Genomic DNA, 21751 nt, shown 5'->3' on the forward strand with positions numbered 1-21751 from the left:
GCAGGGCCCCATAGGTGAATCACAGCACCAGGGTAGTGAATGAATCAATGCATTTTTTTGTTTTCTTGTTTGGTATTTAGTGTCCAAGTCCTGTTGGACTCTTTGAGACCCCAGGGACTATAGACTGCCAGGCTCCTCTGTCCATGGAATTTCTCGGGCAAGAATATTGGAGTGGGTTGTCATTTCTCTCTCAAGGGGATCTTCCCCACCCAGAAATCCAACGCATGTCTCCTGCGTGGCAGGCAGATTCTCTACTGCTGAGCCACCAGGAATCAATGAACGAATGACATAAAAGGTCGGAAGTGAGATAAGCTGGTTGCTGGTACTGGAGCCTCTGTCAACATGTAAGAGAAATCCAACCCCAGAGACCGGGCTGCAGAATAAGAATCCCCCAAGTCCCAGGCTCAGAGAACAGAGATGGGATCTCAGTTCTGAAGTCCAAAGGTGGAGTAGGATATCGAGACTTGTGCTCTGAGGCATAAGATGCGGGCTTGGTCTCTTCTTCCTGGAGGAATAAGGCAAGTTACTAGAACAGGACAACATCTGAGCAGGATGAACAGGACGAGCAACTTTCCACCAAACTTCCAAGCTGCTGGCCTGCAATCTTAACTAATCCTCTGCTACTGATATTCGGACTGTTCCGGTCATTCAAATGGAGACTGTGTGGCCTCACTGTGGAGGACCAAGGGGCCTGGGGTAGAGTGCTAAGCTAAAGCTTTTCAATGCTCATGTGTGAGTGATTTCCATAAATTAAAAACAGAGTAAGTCACTTAAGTCGGGAGATGACATCAATGCACTTGGTACAGTGTTTAAAGTCTTTTATTTCTAGTGCTGGTCATAGAAATCCAATATTTTATTTTAAGATTTTCTCTTGATGTGGACCATTTTTAAAGTCTTTATTGAATTTGTTACCATATTGCTTTTGATTTTTATATGTTGGTGTTTTGGCCACAATGTACGTAGAATCTTAGCTCCGTGACCAGGGATCAAACCTGTACTCCCTGCATTGGAAGGTGGAGTCTTAACCACTGGACTGTCAGGAAAGTCCTCAAATATTTTATAAGAAAGTTTAAATACAGCAAGAAGCTTTAGAGAAACAAATCTATTATGTCGGGGATGATCCATGTTTTGGAAAATGTTTATTCAGGCATTTCTAGAGTAGAACTGCTACACCATCTCTACAGAATAATTCCATAATTCTCCAGCAAAAGAGTGAGTTCTCCTAGCTGAGGCCAGACTTGTGAGGGTTAAGGTAGGCTAGGTGCTTTGAGGCTATTAATGCAGACCAGGCTCTGTGAGTAAAGAAGCCGTCAACTAGGAATCAACCCACAAAGGACCATGAGGCCAAGGTCAAGAAATCCTAGAGCCAAGAGTAAGGGAAGAAGAGCCCCACTTCAAGACTACGGATTGTAACATTCAAAAGGGAGGGATCAAAAGCAAAACAAACAACAACCACCAAACCAAAGGAGAGGGATCAGCAGGAAGAACACACTTGTGTGGGTGTCTGCCTGTGAAGCTGAGGCAGGAAGGGCAAGAGCGGAGAAGCAAAAAGGAAAGAAAGGCAACTGGAAACAGGAGGCTTTCTAAGCATTCAAAAGAATCCTAGAGACATGAGTTCCAAGCCACATTCTACTCCCAGCTCACTAATTCAGGCAATTCTCCACAGGCTGGTCTTTTAGGATATATATATATATATATATTTTTTTTTTTTTTTCTTTTTCTTTTGGGGCGGGGCTGTGCTGGGTCTTTGAGAGGGCTTTCTCTAGTTGCAGAGAGCAAGGGCTCAGTAGATGCCCTAAGGCATGTGGGATCTTAATTCCCTGATCAGAGATTGAAACCATATACCCTGCAAATTCTATACCTCTGGGCCACCAAGGAAGCCCTGGTGGATCTTCGTATCTTCAGCCTTCTGTGACTCTAAGATGACTGCTGTTATGAATACTCTACTTTCCTTCTTTCTCACCTATGAGTGTTTATGGTAAACCTGTCTGAGCCTAAGGATGTGTGTGAATGAGTCTAGTCACCCACTGCCTCATCATCACTTTGGCAATCAACTTCTGGGGCCATCAGACTGAGTCAAAGGCAGTCAATCCATCTGCTGTCCAGGGGCCTCGGCTCTCCTAACTGAGGCAGTTAGAGTCTCGCCTGGAGGCAAGCATTACACAGAGGACAGGGACAAGGGCCCAGGAGCCTGAATGCCCAGGCCCAACACCTGGTTCCACTACTGACTGGTTTGTAAAACCCGGGGAAGTTGCTTCATCTTGCTGCTGCCGCCGCCGCTGCCGCTGCTAAGTTGCTTCAGTCGTATCCGACTCTGCAACCCCATAGACGGCAGCCCACCAGGCTCCCCCGTCCCTGGGATTCTCCGGGCAAGAACACTGGGGTGGGCTGCCATTTCCTTCTCCAGTGCATGAAAGTGAAAAGTGAAAGTGAAGTCGCTCAGTCGTGTCCGACTCTTCGCGACCCCATGGACTGCAGCCCACCAGGCTCCTCCGTCCATGGGATTCTCCAGGCAAGAGGACTGGAGTGGGGTGCCATTGTGCCTCAATTTCCTCAGCTGTCAAATGGAGAAAATAATACAACCCATCACTTAGGGTTGTTGTGAATTTTAAATTATTAAATTATTCACATACTCAGAACATATAATAAGTATTCAGTGCATATTAGCTATTCATATCAATATGTTACTATTATTATTATTAACTATCATTCTTGTGAATTCAAACTGGGAAACATAGAGAGACAAAACTGGTTATCAGTAGGGGTAAAAAATGAAAAGGTCAAGAAGTAAGGTTGGGTTACAGCAGATCCATGTGGCATGCATGCCAAAGTTGTGATAGGACAGAAACTCCAAGAGTAAGAGGGCAGCCCGTCAGTGGAGAAAGGAAGGCACACGGAGAGACCCAGAGGGCATGTGACAGAGATCCTGGGGCCCCCGGGAGAGATGGCCCATTCTGAGAGATGTCTCGGTTCCTTAGACATCAAGATGTTGTCATTGTCCTGATATAATAAGCCCCATTTTCTTGAGGGTCTCCTTGCAACCCAAGAGCATAATAAAATAGAGCCCATAGACTGGATGAAACATAATGCTTGGGCTCAAAGAGTTCTCTTTCAGTGTCTGTCAACTGGCAATTCCAAAGCAAAAATGTATGTTCAATGACAAAGAGTTTCCAAGTATTCTATGGTAACCAGCTGAACAGTCATTTATCCTATTTGGAGAGGTAAGAGGATGGTGCAGTCAAAGAGAGCTTCCTGGAGGAGGTGATGCCAGGATTGCATCATGAACTATTGGGAGGAAAGTGGGAGGATCAGAAGAATTTAAAAGAAGGGATAGCAAAAGAAGCCACAAATCCAGAAACAGCCTGGGGTACGCAGAGTCTACTGGGCTGCTAAGGGTTTAGGAGGGCAGTACATGGCCAGAACGTGTTTGAGGGGTCGGTCAGAGCTTCATTCAACAAGTATTTACTGACCATCCACCATGGGCCAGGATCCTTCCGGGAGAACAAGCACAGAGTTGTGACCAAGAGTAGCAAGTTTCCAGGATTTCCTCGGTGGTCCAGTGGCTAAGACCCAATGCAGGGGGCACAGGTTCGATCGCTGGTCATGAAGCTAGATTTCACACGCCACATCTAAAGATCTTGCATGCTGCAACTAAGACCAAAGCCAAATAAATAAAAGTTTTTTTTTTTTTTTAAGTAACAAGGTTCCTACTGTCTTGAAGCTTGCTTTTCAGTGGGGAAGGCACGCATCATCCAGTAAGCAGATTAAAATACCCAATTTTAAGTAGAATGAAGAACTATAAAAGAAAGCAGAAGGGAATTGAGAGTGGCATGGTAAGGTGGGGAGAGGCTATTGTCGATGGTTGGCTAGAACAGATGACATCTGAGCAGAGAATTGAATAAAGATGGGGAGGCTGCGGGGAGCTTCTCAAGGTAGATTTAGGTGAGAGATTATCTAGGCCTGAAATAGGACAGAGCTGGCTGAGATGGAGGTGAGGAAACAGAGTAAAGCTGTCAGGTCTAAGTGATTGTATGAGCTTCCCAGGTAGCTCCGTGGTAAAGAACCTGCCTGTCAGGCAGGACACACAGCTTCAATCCCCGGGTCAGGGAGATCCCCCGGAAAAGGAAATAGCAACCCATTTCAGTATTCTTGCCTGGAGAATCCCACGGACAGAGGAGCCTGGTGGGCTACTGTCTATGGGGTCACATACAGCTGGACACGATTGAGTGACTCAAGAAAAACAAGTGACTGTATAGATGTTGGGGGCACAAGAGAAAGGAAGGGCTGGAGAACAACTCCCAGGTTCCCAGCTCAGGCGGCAAGGAAGGAAGACGGTGGGGACACACACTGAGACACGCGGCAGGAAGAGAAGCAGGTTGGGGGTGAAAAGTTGTCTTTCACAACAGCAGCTTCTACCGTGACCCCTTGGCTGCTGATGTCCCCGGCAGGAGCAGCCTGCAGCTGGAGCGGAGGCCTGCCTGGAGGTTGCGGACTCAAGGGTGATGAATGATGCCATCAGTGGCACGGAGGTGGCCTGTCGGCCAGCTGGCAAACTGGGCGTGGGCACTGTGCCCTCCCAGAGGACCATCTGTGAGCACTCAGCAAGAGGCAGGTGGTGTGGCAAATCCTAAAGGAGCTTCCTCTCGAGTAGGTCGCGAAAAAAATCTCCACACAAGGAAAATGATTTCAAGTGCTGATGACAGGGACTATGAAGAATTTCAAGCAAGGTCACAGCATAAGGTGTCTCGGGGAGGGTGGGCTGTGGCAGAGATGGCTTTAGCCATGGTGACTGAGATGGTCCTCTGTGAGGATACAGTGTTGAAGGCAAAGCTGAGTCAGAAGGACACTGCCCTGTGGAACTGGATAAAGCCCCTCTGAAGCAAAAGAAATTGTAGGCCTTTCGATCCTTGGATGGGAAAGGACTTGATGCATCTGAAGAACAGGTGAAAGGTCAGAATGGCCAGAAGAGAGTGAGGGGAGGCAGGCTGATGGGAGAAAGGTCTGAGTGGGTCAGATGGGGAGGAGCCCATTTCTGACTTTTCCTCTTTCTGGTTGCACTGCAAAGGTTGTCTTTCACAACAGTAAGGATCTAGCATGATGCTTTGGCTGGTGATGTCCCTGGCAGGAGGAATCCGCAGCTGGAGCAGGGGCCTGGCTGGAGTTTGGACTCCAGCCAGGGGATTTTAGTTCCCCACCCAGGGATCAAACCCATGCCCCCTGCAGTGGAAGCATGGAGTTTTTTTTTTTTTTTTTTTTATAATTTTTATTAGTTGGAGGCTAATTACTTTACATCATTGCAGTGGTTTTTGTTATACATTGATATGAATTAGCCATGGATTTACATGTACTCCCCATCCCAGTCCCCCCTCCCACCTCCCTCTCCACCCGATCCCTCTGGGTCTTCCCAGTGCACCAGGCCCGAGCACTTGTCTCATGTACCCAACCTGAGCTGGTTATCCGTTTCACCCTAGAAGCATGGAGTTTTAACCACTGGACTTCCAAGAAAGTTCCCAAGTCTGGGTTTTATCCTGAGGGAACATGGAGAGTAAGAGCAGAAGCCTGAGGCAAGATTCCTGGGAAACACCAGCCTGAAGGACAAAGGGAATATAGTCACAAAACCAGGAGCAGGCAGGCTTTTGTGGAACAAGTGATAAATCCTCCAGCTGCAATGAGCATATCACTTGTATGTTCATAATACAGAATGGCTCCTGTTTTGTGAAGGATACGATGCAAGGATTGTTCATCTTCACCCATAGCCCACACATAAGCTAAAGGCCCAAGAAATCCATATGTCCTGCCACCGTTTCTTGAGTTTCTCTTTCAACATAACAGCATTCATCTACACGGTGATGTGTAGATCAGCAAGGAATCAGTATCCACAGGACTGCTTTAAGATAGCTGCAGAAAGAAGCCCAGCAGTGTATGCTTTCACCGTGCAGATGAGAAAACGCAAGTATACGGAGGTTAAAAAGTTTTTCCAAGTTAATGTAGGCCTAAGCTAAAGATAGCATCTCTCCTTCTCTCTCACTTTTAGGCAGCCCTGTCTCCTTATTCAAACGCTACTTTTTGTTTGGCACCTAGTTCAGGCCAGTTTGGAGAAGTCTATCATTAAATGTTTTTTGATCACCAAACCCTGCTGACTCTAGCCATCTCCACCTCTCTTTATCCACAGGCACAACACTTCGCTTGGATGTCTGGGACGGATGGAAGGAGTTTCTGATGGGTTGTCTCCTTGGACAAAAACTTCAAGTCCAACGCTATTTATCAAACGAAGGACCAGTCCTCAAGTACGAGATAAAGCAGATGCTAAACTAATTAATTTTTGCTAAACCCTCATAGAACCTCTTTAGCTGGGGTGTTGCTCCACGAAAGTTCCCCTTAGGCATTTTTATTGCGATGTATTCTGGAACAAGAAAGCAAGGATGCCACCAGGGCTGAGAGCCTTTGGTGATGAATTGCAATTTAAGAAGGTTTTCCTCATACTAACAATCTAAATGGGAGACTTCAGTTTGGTTTGGATATTAGACTTTTAACAGCACTTTTAAAAAGCTACCAGAATAAGTGCCTTGCCACTCTTACATTCAATTGTTCTAAAAACCACTAATTGCTCATTGATTGGCTGAAAATATCCATGGTCTCTTCCTAAGCTATCATGTAGCTTATCAAATTACGTTTAATGCACGCTTTTAACTTTTGCCACACATGAAGTGTTGCTTGTGCCGCTGGGGCAATGGAGGGGGGTAGGCTCAGAGAAGCAGGTGAACATTTTAACTTATCTCTGCAGCCAGTAGCTTCCCAGGTGCATAAACTACTTTTTCGGTTTTAATGCAGTGCTATTTTTGAACACTGCCCCCGTGTGGTGATTTAGTCATACTTTACAGATGCCCACGCAGGAGGATGTGAGGTGACAGACTGGAAAGCCAGCGTTTGAAATTTTCTAAGATATTCAGATAATTTAAATTGATTTCTATTTGGGGATAATTATAATACTCTGTTTTCATGCTCTGAATGCAAAGAACCATTTCATCGGTTTCAACAGTGCCTATTTGTTGAATACGTTGCAGCAGACATTGTTATATTTATTACCTTATTTTATACTCAGAACATTTCTATGAGATTGCCCACAAAAGTCTTATTCTTTATCTTATTTTACAGATAAGGAAACTGATTTAGGGAATCTGCCCAACATCACACAGTTAGCAAAGGGCCCAACTGAGTTTTGGATCCCAGCAACTTACTCCAGTGCTCATAACCATTTCCACTTAATCTCTAAATAAAATCTAAGAGCTCAGAGAATATAAATAATGAGACTGAAGAGCTCCTTTTGCAATTCATCCACCCAATCAACAAACATCTATTGAGCCTTTACTATGTACTATGAACAATAAACAAGATATGGTTCCTGCCTTTAGCAAGCTTACAGTCCAGTGGAAGAAACACAAAACAAGTAACCAGTTCTTGGAAGAACAGAATTGCAAAATGTTCTGGGGTACAAACCCCAGTGCCCATCTACCTAGACTCATAGCCCTGCTCCCTCAGGGTTTAACTGTGTACACGTGAGCAAGTAGTCATCCTGTACCTCAGCTTCCTCTTCTGTACAATGCGAATAATAACAGCACCTATCTTACAGAACTACTTTAGAGATTAACTGAACTAACACCATAAGGGACTTGGAGGTCAGCCTGGCACATGGTAAGGAGGATACAAATGTTAGGTGTCACCGCTGTTACCATTCAGCCTGAGAAGCGTGATGACACGGGCGTGGTGCAAGAAGATGCGGGGAAGTACAGTAGGGACGACTAGACTTGCGGGAGCGGATAAAGCATCCTTAAAAAGGAACTTGAAGGGCTGACACTCAGGTAAACGGTTGGGAGAAGAATTAAAAGGTTCCAATGAGAGCTCTCCTGGTGGCTCAGATAGTATCGAATCTGCCTGCAATTCAGGAGACCTGGGTTTGATCCCTGGGTTGGGAAGATCTCCTGGAGAAGGGAATGGCAACCCACTCCAGTATTCTTGCCTGGGAAATCCCATGGACAGAGGAGCCTGGTGGGCTACAGTCCACGGGGTCACAAAGAGTCAGACATGACAGATTAACAAACACTTTCAAAACAGATGGAACCACATGTACAAAGACCCAGGGGGCAAGAATAGATTTAAAAAACTGAAAGAAGTTCCACATGGTAGATTATAGAATTAGAGGAAGCTAGTGGCCAGAGGCTGGAAAGATTAGAATAGGCCAGCTCATGAAGGCTTCTGTAGGAATGTGAAGGAATTTGCACTTTATCTTTTGAATGGTGGGAAGACATGGAAGGTAGAGAAAGACCATGATGCAACCTGCATTTTCGAATGTTGGCTCTGGTTGCAGTGTGAGGAATAGAGGCATTCAAAAGACACCGGCAGCCTGAGTGAGGCTTATGTAGCAGAGGCGGGTCTAGGAGAACAGAGAGACAGTGAAAAGATCGTTTTGGAGGCAGAATCAACTGTCTCAGCAACAGGAGTGCGCTAGTTCCAACATGGGTGTTAAGGATGAAAGCAAAGGACAGTTAGTTGACCCAGGAGACGCTTTTCTCCCCAAATCAGGAAAATTGATCAAATTTAGAGTTGCTGGCTTACACTAATGAATTTCAAAATAAATTGATATATGAACCAGAACACCAATGCATTCATGTATAACTCTAGTTAGTTAGACTCTAACTGTCATAGGGCCCTAGAAGCTCTCATGTTCTGGGAAAACCATCTTTCTCATTCAGGAGAATTTCATGGGAAGCCAACAGACAGGAACAGATGCTGTGGTGAACATGTAATCAGAAACAAGAGTTAGTTCTATGCAGTAGATTTTGAATGATACCAGGCTAGCTTGCCTCCATCTCTACAGTGGGGTCTGGTCAACCTTGTCCAGTGGATCTGGACATTACCCGGCAGAGCTCTGTCTAGCTTTGCCTCCATAATTCTTACTTCTCTGAACACTCTTCACCAATAATTTGATTTGTGCCTGATGGGGGTATTGGAAAGATAGAGATGTCAGGAAGGCCAGTAAGCGTATAATACAGTGGAAGAGAAGGGGAGTTGGTGGGAAGTGATGCTAGAGATGGGCAGGGTCCTGGTGACAGGGGCCTTGTAGGCCAAAGTGAAGCATTAGAACTTCAGTTGCAGCAGGAAGCTATTAGAGTGTTTAGAACAGGGCATAGGCCACCACCAACTTAAGGGAAAAAAGATTGCTAAGCACTATATGAGGAAAAGCCCATAGCGGGGTAAGAAGGAAGTGGGAGACCAGTTAGGAGACTGTGGCACTGGTGGTCATGCTGATGGGAGGCACTCTAGTGGTTTAGATTGCAGTGGAGACTCTGAGAAGCCAGAAAATAAGGACAAGGCAAACAAACATACAAAATGTTCAAATTTCTAAAAACAGACTGAATCCCTTCCTGTACTTTCCCAGTTAATACAAAGCTTAATATTTTTCTTGAACATTTGATTTTCATAAAAAAGAAAACTGCTCTAAAGAAACCAGTTTGAATTATTTACATTTGCACAGTAGGGCAATGTGTATAAGCAGGGCCTGTGTGATTTAACCTGCATATTGAGTGCTAAGCCACTTCAGTTGTGTCCCGACTCTTTGTGACCCCATGGATTGTAGCTCTCCAGGCTTCTCTGCCCATGGGATTCTCCAAGCAAGAATACTGGAGTGGGCTGACATTTTATCCTCCAGGGGATCTTCCCCACCCAGGGATCGAACCCGTATTTCTTGTGTCTTCTGCATTGACAGGTGGGTTCTTTACCACTAGCCCCATCTGGGAAGCCCGTATATTACTATGGGTCTTTTCTGAAAACATTTTAGGTAAAAGTTAGGAAGAAATAAATATTTTAACTAGAATGCTTCAGGGGTATTTAGTGAAACTACATTTGTCTGTTTGCTCTGGCTTGTTTCATTCATTCAGGTATCAGAAAAGGGTCGCCCTGTACATCGCCGCCTTTTACGGGTACATTGAGCTCACTGAATGGGCCCTGAAACAGGGCGTGCGGCCCCACGAGGCAGTCGGCGTGCACCCCTACCGAGCGTGGTGCCAGGAAGCCCTGCACACAGACGTCTCTAAATGCCCCATTCATGCAGCCGCGGAAGCTGGCCAACTGTTGATTCTGAAGGCCTTTGTCAATTGCAGCGTCCTGTGCCTGGATTGCAAAAACGCAGCAGGACAAACTCCCCTGACCATTGCGTGCAAACACAAGCATAAAGACTGCGTGTTGTATTTACTGAGTAAAATGTGGTCGACGGTTTCTTTTCTGAAAATCTCAGTCTCCATGAGGATTTATATTAAAATAAAACAATGGGTACTCAGAGCTCAGAGTCACAACCTGAATAAAGGCCAGCTTTGCGGAGCAAGGGTCTTGGGGGCAAGAGTTGGAGACGTTGTGATGGTGGATGGTTTCACCAAACCCAAAATGACCTCCAAGAGCTGGCAGAAGGCTACGGACAGGGACTCCCAAGGAGGCACTGAGGGTAAACTGCCGCCTCTCCGGGAGCAAACTGTGAGCAGGCAACTTGCCCACCCTTCGGCAACTGCACGGCAGGACCCAAGGGAAGAGCCAGTCAGACTTCCTCCGCTGGCAGATGCAAACACATTCTCTGAGCTACAAAAAAGACAACAAAACCGGAAAAAAACCACTGCCACGGCTAGGAAAAAAGAAAAGCTCATAAAAAACACATATATGCCCCAAGTCCCTCTCCCTCCAATTTCAAGAGCGGGCTATTCACACCCATCATTTTACTATGCAACTCCCAGTGCTGACTTTTTACTCAGATCGTCCTTCGCATCTTTCTCGGAGCATAGTGGGAGGACTCCAAGGGAGAACGCCATCTACTGCTTAGCTGTGGCCAGGTAAGCTTTGCTCTTCAAACAAAGGCAGACTTTAACCGGGCAGCTCTAGGGGACAGATGGTCCATGAAGCGCTAACATGCCACATGGTGTAATACAGCTTGTTCCAACACATCAGTCCCCAGCTTCAAGGCCCACAACCTAACCTCATATTCAGGACAAAATGAACTGATTCTATTGGCCCATCCATGTAGTATTCTACTCATCAGATTTTCAGGGAGAGAAGAGTTTTATCAGTGAACAAGTTCCCTTGCTGCTGCTGCTGCTTCCTTTTTTTTTTTTTTTAATTAAAAGGAATCTCCAATTATAATTAAAGGGAGAAGGGGGAAACTTGCAATCTGGGAGATATCAAAAGTGTCAATGGAAGCTTGGATGGTAGTGAAAGTGGAAGGGAAGAAAAGAACAGTTTAATGACAAACCGAATCATAAGACTTCCGTTGACTTACAGATAAGATATACAGGCTGGGGGAGAGCTATATCGGATAAGAGAATAGAATTGATATTAACATTTAAGGTACGTTTAAAAAGTAATCCATTATCACATTTAAAGACAGAAACAAGTGTGTCAGAAGCAAATTTTTCAGGCACATTCATTTCATAAGGTAAGATTTTATATGTGGGTCATCCATTTTCCCTGAAAACAGAACTCTAATTAGACCTCAGGACCCATCCACGACTTATGAGGCATTCTTGGGTGCCATGATTACAATGGAAATATAGATTTATGAATGGCTTTCATCCTTACTCAGTGTCTTGAGAAGGAAAGAAAAAAAATAAAGCTAGACTGTTTTAGTGGTCTTTCTGTATTTCTATCTGCTAGATTGTTGCCACCTACTGGTGAGAATAATTTTAGCCCTAAAACTGTGGATGTGACTGGTGATGGAAGCGAGATCCGATGCTGTAAAGAACAATATGGCATAGCAATCTGGAATGTAAGGTCCATGAATCAAAGTAAATTGGAAGTGTCAAACAGGAGATGGCAAGAGTGAACATCGACATTTTAGGAATCAGTGAATTAAAATGGACCCGAATGGGTGAATTTAATACAGATGACCACTATATCTACTTCTCTGGGCAGGAATCCCTTAGAAAAAATGGAGTAGACCTCACAGTCAACAAAGGAGTCTGAAATGGAGTACTTGGATGCAATCTCAAAAATGACAGAATGATCTCTCTTCATTTCCAAGGCAAATCATTCAATATCACAGTAATCCAAGTCTATGCTCCAACCACTAATGCCGAAGAAGCTGAAGTTAAACAGTTCTATGATGACCTACAAGACCTTCTAAAACTAACACCCAAAAAAAGATGTCCTTTTCATCACAGGGGACTGGAATGCAAAAGTAGGAAATCAAGAGATACCTGAAGTAACAGGCAAGTTTGGCCTTGGAGTACAAAATGAAGCAGGGCAAAGGCTAACAGAGTTTTGCCAAGAGAACGCACTGGTCATAGCAAACAACATCTTCCAACAACACAAAAGAAGATACCACACATGGACATCACCAGATGGTCAATACCAAAATCAGACTGATTATATTCTTTGCAGCTAAAGACAGAGAAGCTATATACGGTCAGCAAAAGAAGACTGGGAGCTGACTGTGGCTCAGATCATGAACTCCTTATTGCAAAATTCAGACTTAAATTGAATAAAGTAGAGAAAACCACTAGACCACTCAAGTATGACTAAATCAAATTCCTTATGATTATACAGTGGAAGTGACAAACAGATTCAAAGGATTAGATATGATAGACAGAGTTCCTGAAGAACAATGGACAGAGGTTTGTGACATTGTACAGGAGGTGGTGATCAAGACTATCCTCAAGAAAAAGAAATGCAAAAAGGCTGTCTGAGGAGGCCTTACAAATAGCTGAGAAAAGAAGAGAAGCCAAAGGCAAAGGAGAAAAGGAAAGATACACCCATTTGAATGCAGAGTTCCAAATAATAGCAAGGAGAGATAAAAAGCCGTCCTCAGTGATCAATGCAAAGAAATAGAGGAAAACAATAGAATGGGAAAGACTAGAGATCTCTTCAAGAAAATTAGAGATACCAAGGGAACACTTCATGCAAAGATGGGCACAATAAAGGACAGAAACCATATGGACCTAAGAGAAGCAGAAGATATTAAGAAGAGGTGGCAAGAATACATAGAAGAACTACACAAAGAAAGATCTTAATGACCCAGATAATCACGATAGTGTGACCACTTACCTAGAGCCAAACATCCTGGAATGTGAAGTCTAGTGGGCCTTAGGAAGCATCACTACAAACAAAGCTAGTGGAGGTGATGGAATTCCAGTTGAGCTATTTCAAATCCTAAAAGATGACACTGTGAAAGTGCTGCACTCAATATGTGAGCAAATTTGGAAAACTCAGCAGTGGCCACAGGACTGGAAAAGGTCAGCTTTCATTCCAATCCCTAAGAAAGGCAATGCCAAGAATGCTCAGACTTCCACACAGTTGCACTCATCTCATACACTTGCAAAAGAATGCTCAAAAGTCTCCCAGCCAGGCTCCAACAGTACGTGAACCGAAGATTGCCAGATGTTCAAGCTGGATTTAGAAAAGGCAGAGGAACCAGAGAGCAAATTGCCAACATCTGCTGGATCATAGAAAAAGCAACAGAGTTCCAGATAAACATCTACTTCTGCTTCATTGACTAGGCCAAAGCCTTTGACTATATGGATCACAACAAAAAATGGAAAATTCTTAAAGAGATGGGAATACCAGACCACCTTACCTGCCTCCTGAGAAATCTGTATGCAGGTCAAGAAGCAACAGTTAGAACTGGACATGGAAAAACGGACCAGTTCCAAATCGGGAAAGGAGTACATCAAGGCTGTATATTGTCCCCCTGCTTATTTAACTTATATGCAAAGTATATCATGTGAAATCCCAAGCTGGATGAAGCACAAGCTGGCATCAAGATTGCCAGGAGAATTATCAACAACCTCAACAACCTATGCAGATGACACCACCCTTATGGCAGAAAGCAAATAGGAATTGAAGAGCCACTTCATGAAAGTGAAAGAGTGTGAAAAAAATGGCTTAAAACTCAACATTCAAAAAATGAAGATCATGGCATCCGATCCCATCATTTCATGGCAAATAGATGGGGAAACAGGGGAAACAGTGACAGACTTTATTTTGGGGGGCTCCAAAATCACTGCAGATGGTGACTGCAGCCATGAAATTAAAAGACGCTTGCTCCTTGGAAGAAAAGCTATGACCAATCTAGACAGCATATTAAAAAGCAGAGACATTACTTTGCCAACAAAGGTCTGTCTAGTCAAAGCTATAGTTTTCCAGTGGTCATGTATGGATGTGAGAGTTGGATTATAAAGAAGGCTCAGAATCGAAGAATTGATGCTTTTGAACTGTGGTGTTGGAGAAGACTCTTGAGAGTCCCTTGGACTGCAAGGAGATCAAACCAGTCAATCCTAAAGGAAATCAGTTCTGAATATTCATTGGAAGGACTGATGCTGAAGCTCCAATACTTTGGCCACCTGATGCAAAGAGCTGACTCACTGCAAAAGACCCTAATGCTGTGAAAGATTGAAGGCAGGAGGATAAGAGGACAACAGAGGATGAGATGGTTCGATGGCATTGCCGACTTGATGGATATGAGTTTGAGCAAGCTCTGGGAGTTGGTGATGGATGGGAAGCCTGGCGTGCAACAGTCCATGGGGTGACAAAGAGTCAGACTCGACTGAGTGAAATAAACTGCACACAATGAGGTTGAGAATAGAAATCTTATCTCCAATCTCATCGTTTCTCATTTCCCAGTATTTTTCTCTTCCTTGCATTTGTACTCTTGACTGCCTTCCCATCTGTCTTCTCCTGTTTTCACAGCATCCTCCGCAGGATGTACCCCACATCCCCCTGTTGGTGTGTTGTGGGGGGCACAGGGAGCCTGCATAGCTTCTGCCCCTGAAAAGCTCCCCCTGGTTGGACTCATGTCCCCCCTTACAGGAGTCACGAAAGTACCCCCTCCATCTGAAGCTGGCAGTCAGGCCCGGCAGCCAGGTGGTCTGAGCACAGAGCCCTGAAGGACCAGTCACAGCTCCTGGGCCGAAATGTGAGAAATGGACATGTGCCATCTTGATGGCGGTGTCCACCATCCTCAAGCTAGCATCATGGCCAGGAGACGGGAAAGGGCCTCATTAACCCTTCAGGGTGGTGACCCAGGAGAACTGGGTCGGGGGGGTCCATTAGATGTTCCCAGTTGTGTGAGAAATGCGATCTCCCATTCCAGGACCCCAGACATTTCATCTGGCATCATATGAGAGCGTTTGCTGGACTACATGTCATTTAGGAACTCCACATTTTTTTTAACATTATTCATTCATTTATTTAATATTTATTTGTATTTATTTGGCTGTGCTTGGTTTTAGCTGCAGCATGCAGAATCTTCAGTCTTTTAGTTGTGGCCTGTGGGATCTAGTTCCCTGACCAGGGTTTGAACCTGGGCCCCCTGCATTGGGAGCACAGAGGGTTAGCCATGAGACCATCAGGGAAGCCTCCAGGAATGCCATCTTTGGCTTCACAAAAATGTACTTGTGCGGGTTGACTCAGAGTGTTGAGTTAACTCAGATCCAGTGCTAACATGGGTCTCAGGCGGTGAGTGCAGGTGAGTGCTGTGGAGATTACTGACTGAGTCTCATTCCTCAGAAGACAGGGTCAGCTTTCTCCACATCAAAGAACATTGCCGACATGTGCCTAGAAAATGGTATTCCTTACAGCTTACTGTCTTATTTCAGTGAACCTGATGTAACCTGGAAATCCAGCTTAGTGAAGATTCAAACATGGAGGCCTGGTCCAGAAGGGTCAGAGTGAACTGAGAATAGACGGAAATCCCCAAAGATGTTTCTGATGGGCTCTTACGCTCCTGATAACAACAGAACTCTCCATGTTGTTTTGTTTTGTTTCATTTTGATAAAAAGTACCAAGGAGGGAATTCCCTGTCGGTCCAGTGGTTAGCACCCCAGGTTTTTGCTGCTGAGGAAGTGGGTTCAATCCCTAGTTCAGAAACTAAGGTTCCTGCAAGTTCCACAGCAAGGCCAAAAAATAAAAAAAAGCTTCAGCCCAGCAGATTCTATGACATTGAGTGGCTTTCCGTTCCTAGCTGTGAGTGCTCACCTTTTGGTATTGCCTTGGGATGATTTCATTCCCACCGATTCACAAGGAAACAGTTTTAGAAAGATTCCTTTTCCCTGTTTACCTCCTCATAGGGCAAGACAAACCGGCCATTGGAACAATAAAATAAGCCCAAGATTTCCACCATTTTAGCTACAAATGGGGACAAGAATGGACCTCCTTATAAATTACGTCCTGTTTTCTTGCAGCGCCTTTAAAGAGAAACGATGGCTTCAGCAGTTAGGAATAGCAAGAGTCCTAGCGAAAAAGAGCATTTCTAACCTGACCGTCCAAGGAGGCTCGACAGCACGTGAGAATCCTCCAGAAATCGTGCTTTGAAAAGTCACGATAACCCAGTTTGTATGAGGACCTGGTCAAACAGAACCTCTAACTTTAATGCTAAGGTTTCTAATAACTGTTTTAATTGTGGGGTTTCTAATAACAGTTCTGATGCTACATGAACATTTAAAGTTCAATACTATGTTTTCTCAAACTCCATCACCCTAAGTGAAAATTTAGGGCATTTGTTTTTGCACAAAGAGTCTGAGGTAGAATTCATAAGAAACGGAGAAGAGCAGTTGTCTATGGGGTAGTAAGCAGGGCAACTGGGAAGGTGGGAAGCAAGGACATGAGCAAGCATGTTTACTCTTTCTCCCTCTCTCTCTCTTTTTTTTGCTTTCCTGGGACTTTTTAAAATGCTTTTTGTTTTTTAAACATATGATTGCAGTACATAGTGAAAACAGTAATTCAAAAAATTCTATATAGGGAAAATATTCTATAGAGGGGTGAGATGGCTAGATGGCATCACCAACTCAACGCACATGAGTTTGAGCAAGTTCCAGGAGCTGGTGATGGACAGGGAAGCCTGGCGTGCTTCAGCCCATGGGGTTGCAGAGTTGGACATGACTGAGCGGCTGAACTGAACTGAAATACGGAGAGTCCCTGGTAGAGTTAAAAATACCATCTACGTCTAATGCTGGTCTCAGATATCTTTTGAATTTCTGCTATTAATTTTTTTAAACTGATGTAGAATGTACCTACAGTGAATTACAAAGATCTTAAATGTAAGATTCAACAGCTTGAACAAATATATACATCTGTGTAACTAATACCCCAGGCAAGATGTAAACACTTCCATTACCCCAGAAAGTTCCTCCAAGCTCCTAAATTTATCTTAATCCATATAGACAACTGCTATTCTGATTTCCTGATACACCTCCACGTATAACACTTTCCAATTAAAGGAATCATATAGCTGTTCACTTCGTGTCTGGGTTATTTTTCTCAACTTAATCTATTGAGGCTCGTTAACATTGCTGCATGTATTAGTAGAACATTCTTTTCTTTTTCTCTATGTAGTAATATTCCTTTATTCATTGTTGATATCATTGGTGGTATCTTTTGCCCTATTTTTATTTTTGCCATGAATAGTCAGTCTTGTAATGCTTTTGTCAATTTTACTAATTTTATTAGTTTTCTACAATGAACTGCTCCTTTTCTTTACTCTTTATATTGTATATTTGTTTTCTAACTTGTTAATTTTCTTTTTTTTACAGTTTCTACTGCTCTGATTAAATACCTTACTAGTCTTCTAATATTTTGGACATATTATTCATAGTTATTCTCCAGTCCTGGTCTAATAACTCCAATATTTGCACTTCCTCCATACAAGTCTTCCTTGGATCTTTTTTTGCTATTGAGTAGTATCCCACTGTATGGTCACACCACAATGTATTCAGATGTGTGACATTTGGACTGTCTCCAGTTTTGCGATATTGTAAATAAAGTTGCTTTAAACATAATGGTAAAGATCTTTTTGTGGATATATCCTTTCATTTCTTTGGGGGCAAACATATAGGTATGGAATTGTATGATAACAGAGTAAATATATAGTAACATTATAATAACCTACCTAACAGTTCTCCAAAGCAGTATTATAGTTTTACACCTCTAGTAACAAGTGTTCTGGTCACTTTACAGACTCAACAAAATTTGGTATCATTAGTACTTTTGATTTTTAGCTACTCTAGGGGTTTGAAATGATTTCTCATGTATTTCCTTGATGACCAATAATATTGAATTCTTTTTCATGTGATTCTTGGCTATCTGTACCTTTTATTTTGTGAAGTATCAATTAAGTTCATGTCCATTTAAAAAATTCTGTTGTTTATCTTTTAATTATTGGTTTATTGGAGACTTTTACATACTCATGATACAAGTTCCTTGTCAGATGTATGCACTGTAAGCATTTATTCCTAATCTATGGACTCTTTCATTTTATTAATGGTGTCTTTTGATGAATGAAAATTTTTAACTCCAATGAAGTTTATCATTTTTTTCTTTTATAGTTCATGCTTTCTGCTTCCTAAGAAATCTTTGCCCACCCCAAAGCCATGAAGATATTCTCAAATGTTTTCTTCTGGAAGTTTCAGAGTTCTTTAGGTCTGGGTGTGTTTAGTCTCTAAGTGGTGTCCATCTCTTTGTGACCCCACAGACTGTAGGTCTCCACGCCCCTCTGTCGATAGGATTCCTAGGCAAGAATGCTGGAGTGGGTCACCATTTCCTCCTCCAGGACATCTTCCTGACCCAGGGATCGATACTGTGTCTCCTGCACTGGTAGGTGACTCTTTACCACTGAGGCACCAGGGAAGCCCAAGTACCTTGGCACCTTTGTCAAAAATCAATTTACAATTGATTTGTTCTTTTTCCTAGTTTGTTTTGGCTATTCTTAGCCACTTACATTTCCAAAAAGATTTTTAAATAAACTTGCAAAAAATAATAAAAATAAATTTGCCATCCTCTATTTTTAAAAAAAGCCTATTCGGATTTTGATTGTTCAAAACTAACTTCTTAATAATAGTAAATCTTACAACCCACCATATATCTCACCATCAGTGGTATATGTCCCCATTTATTTAAGTCTTCCTTGATTTCACTCATCAATGTTTTTTAGTTTTTAGTGTAGAAGTCTTACAAATCACTTATTAAACATTTTTTTAAAATATTTAAATTTTTTGACTCTATTTGCTAGAAAGGTTTGTAAGATTGATCCTTTTCCAATAGTCAGAGACACCTAAAATCTAAGGCCATCTAAAAATAGGTTTCTAGTTTGATATTACAGAGTTGGGCACATAGAAAGTTGATACAAAAAAAAGGAAAGAGGATGCTGAAGAGATGTTGTAGGCAGCATGTGCAGAAGTTTTGGTCATTGCAGAGACAGTAAGAGGGGATTGTAACTGGAACAGAGCACGGCACAGGTTCTGGGGTACTGGTAACTTTCTATTTCTTGATTTCTGTTAATAGATGTGCTGAATTTGAGAAAATTCGACAGGACGTGTTTTTTTTCTTTTTCCAACTCTGTACCCTTTTCTGAATGAATTTTATTATCCAGTTTAAAAAACTTAACTAAAATAATGAGGAAAATTTTAGGAACTAATTCATAAGCTACTTGATGCCAGCCTCAGACTCATGAGAGGGCAGTTCATGTGATGGATGCCACCATGCTACCTTCCCCTTGACCATGTGCTGAACTAAACTGCAATTCCTTGCAAGAGATCATCAGTTCAGTTCAGTCCAGTTCAGTCGATCATTCATGTCCAACTTTTTGTCACGCCATGGACTGCAGCATGCCAGGCTTTCCTGTCCATCACCACCTCCCAGAACTTGCTCAAACTCATGTCCAGAGAGTCGGTGATGCCATCTGACTATATCATCCTCTGTTGTCACCTTCTCCTGCCTTAAATCTTTCCCAGCATCAGGGTCTTTTCCAATGAGTCAGTTCTTCCCATCAGGTGGCCAAAGTTTTGGAGTTAAAGCTTCACCATCAGTCCTTCCAATGAATATTCAGAACTGATTTCCTTTAGGATTGACTGGTTTTATCTCCTTGCAGCCCAAGGGACTCTCAAGAGTCTTCTCTAACACCACAGTTCAAAAGCATCAATTCTTCGATGCTCAGCCTTCTTTATGATCCAACTCTCACATCTATACATGACCACTGGAAAAACAGCGTTGACTAGACAGACCTTTGTTGGCAAAGTAATGTCTCTGCTTTTTCATATGCTGTCTAGATTGGTCATAGCTTTTCTTCCAAGGAGCAAGCGTCTTTTAATTTCATGGCTGCAGTCACCATCTGCAGTGACTTTGGAGCCCCCCAAAATAAAGTCTGTCACTGTTTCCATTGTTTACCCATCTATTTGCCATGAAGTGATGGGATTGAATCCCATGATCTTCATTTTTTGAATTGAGTTTTAAGCCAACTTTTTCACACTCCTCTTTCACTTTCATGAAGAGGCTCTTCAATTCTTCTTTGCTTTCTGCCATAAGGGTGGTGTCATCTGCATACCTGAGGTTATTGATATTTCTCCTGGCAATCTTGATGCCAGCTTGTTCTTCATCCAGCAAGGCATTTCACATGATGTACTCTGCATATAAGTTAAATAAACAGGGGAACAATATACAGCCTTGATGTACTCCTTTCCCAATTTGGAATGGGTCCGTTTTTCCATGTCCAGTTGTAATTGTTGCTTCTTGACCTGCATACAGGTTTCTCAAGAGGCAGGTAAGGTGGTCTGGTATTCTCATCTCTTTAAGAATGTTGCACAGTTTGTTGTGATCCACATAGTCAAAGGCTTTAGCGTAGGCAATAAAGCAGAAGTAGATGTTTTTCTGGAATTCTCTTGCTTTTTCGATGATCCAATGGTTGTTGGCAATTTGATCTCTGGTTCCTCTGCCTTTTCTAAATCCAGCTTGAACATCTAGAAGTTCTCAGTTCATGTACCATTGGAGCCTCACTAGGAGAATTTTGAGCATTAGTTTGCTAGCATGTGAAATGAATGCAATCGTGGGGTAGTTTGAATATTCTTCGACATTGCCTGTCTTTAGGATTGGAATGAAAACTATTTACCTATCATTGAAACATAACCAAGGAGATGCCTGGTACAAAGTTCCTGGTGCAGGAATGTCTATGAAGAAGAAAGAAATATGATGAAATATGAGGAGAAAGGAAGGTAGATGAAGGGGAGGATGATAAGATGAGAATGTGACAGCACAACTGATTCCCTGCCAGAATCAACTGAAAAATTGTTGAGTCTTTTATTTTTTATTCACTTTAGCTCTAAAAGTAAGATAGTATGAAGTGATATAGGTCTTACTTTCTTACAATATTAAACAGACATCAAGCAGTATATTAGCATAGACAGGCTACCATGGGACATTTATTCTAAAACTGAATCTTACTGAAATCAAAGTTAAGCATCACCTTCTCTTTGCTCTAGGTCATTCTGTTCTTTCCTCGGGTATTACCACTTTCACACAGCATAGAAATTACTTGACTGTCTCCTTTACTATCTTCTCTTAGCCAAGGACAGTGTTTTATTCATCTCTAAACTGCCAAGGAATAACATATGCTTGAGCTTTTGAATAACTGCTCTATAAATATTTGTTAAATTAAATAAATGAATTTTATGATAATCATATACAAGGCATTCTCAATGACATGTACACACAACATCTGCTCATAAAATATAAATATTTCCACTTAAAAATCACTTGCTTAATGCTAGTTTATTTAATTTGATCATCAAGATCAATTTCTTAATATGAATTTATTAATTCATCTGAGCATCATAGCAGCCCCGCATGGTACATTAAGGACAGTCATCATTAAAGTACATGTTTTACAAATTAAGAGGCTAAATTTATAAAAACAACTTGGTTTAGGTCCTACAGGTAGTTAAGTCTCAGATTC

The 21751-nt window shown here is 42.7% G+C and overlaps 1 protein-coding gene and 1 long non-coding RNA gene across 2 annotated transcripts in view; one reads left to right on the plus strand and one right to left on the minus strand.

The window, feature by feature from the left end:
• ANKUB1 (ankyrin repeat and ubiquitin domain containing 1) overlaps positions 1 to 18285 on the plus strand; it is a 30664-nt gene extending 12379 nt beyond the window's left edge. Inside the window, exons 4-6 of the mRNA XM_020911439.2 lie at positions 6173 to 6287; positions 9936 to 10874; positions 16215 to 18285. Coding sequence (XP_020767098.2) covers positions 6173 to 6287; positions 9936 to 10874; positions 16215 to 16344 — 1184 coding nt within the window. The 3' untranslated portion in view covers positions 16345 to 18285. The remainder of the gene's footprint in view (positions 1 to 6172; positions 6288 to 9935; positions 10875 to 16214) is intronic.
• The window catches only part of LOC110149123 (uncharacterized), a 50272-nt gene that overhangs the window by 27107 nt on the left and 1414 nt on the right, over positions 1 to 21751 (minus strand). The gene's annotated exons all lie outside the window — the stretch shown is intronic.

This window comes from Odocoileus virginianus, chromosome 4 (genome assembly GCF_023699985.2).
Source record: "Odocoileus virginianus isolate 20LAN1187 ecotype Illinois chromosome 4, Ovbor_1.2, whole genome shotgun sequence".
In the NCBI taxonomy this organism is placed as follows: domain Eukaryota; kingdom Metazoa; phylum Chordata; class Mammalia; order Artiodactyla; family Cervidae; genus Odocoileus; species Odocoileus virginianus.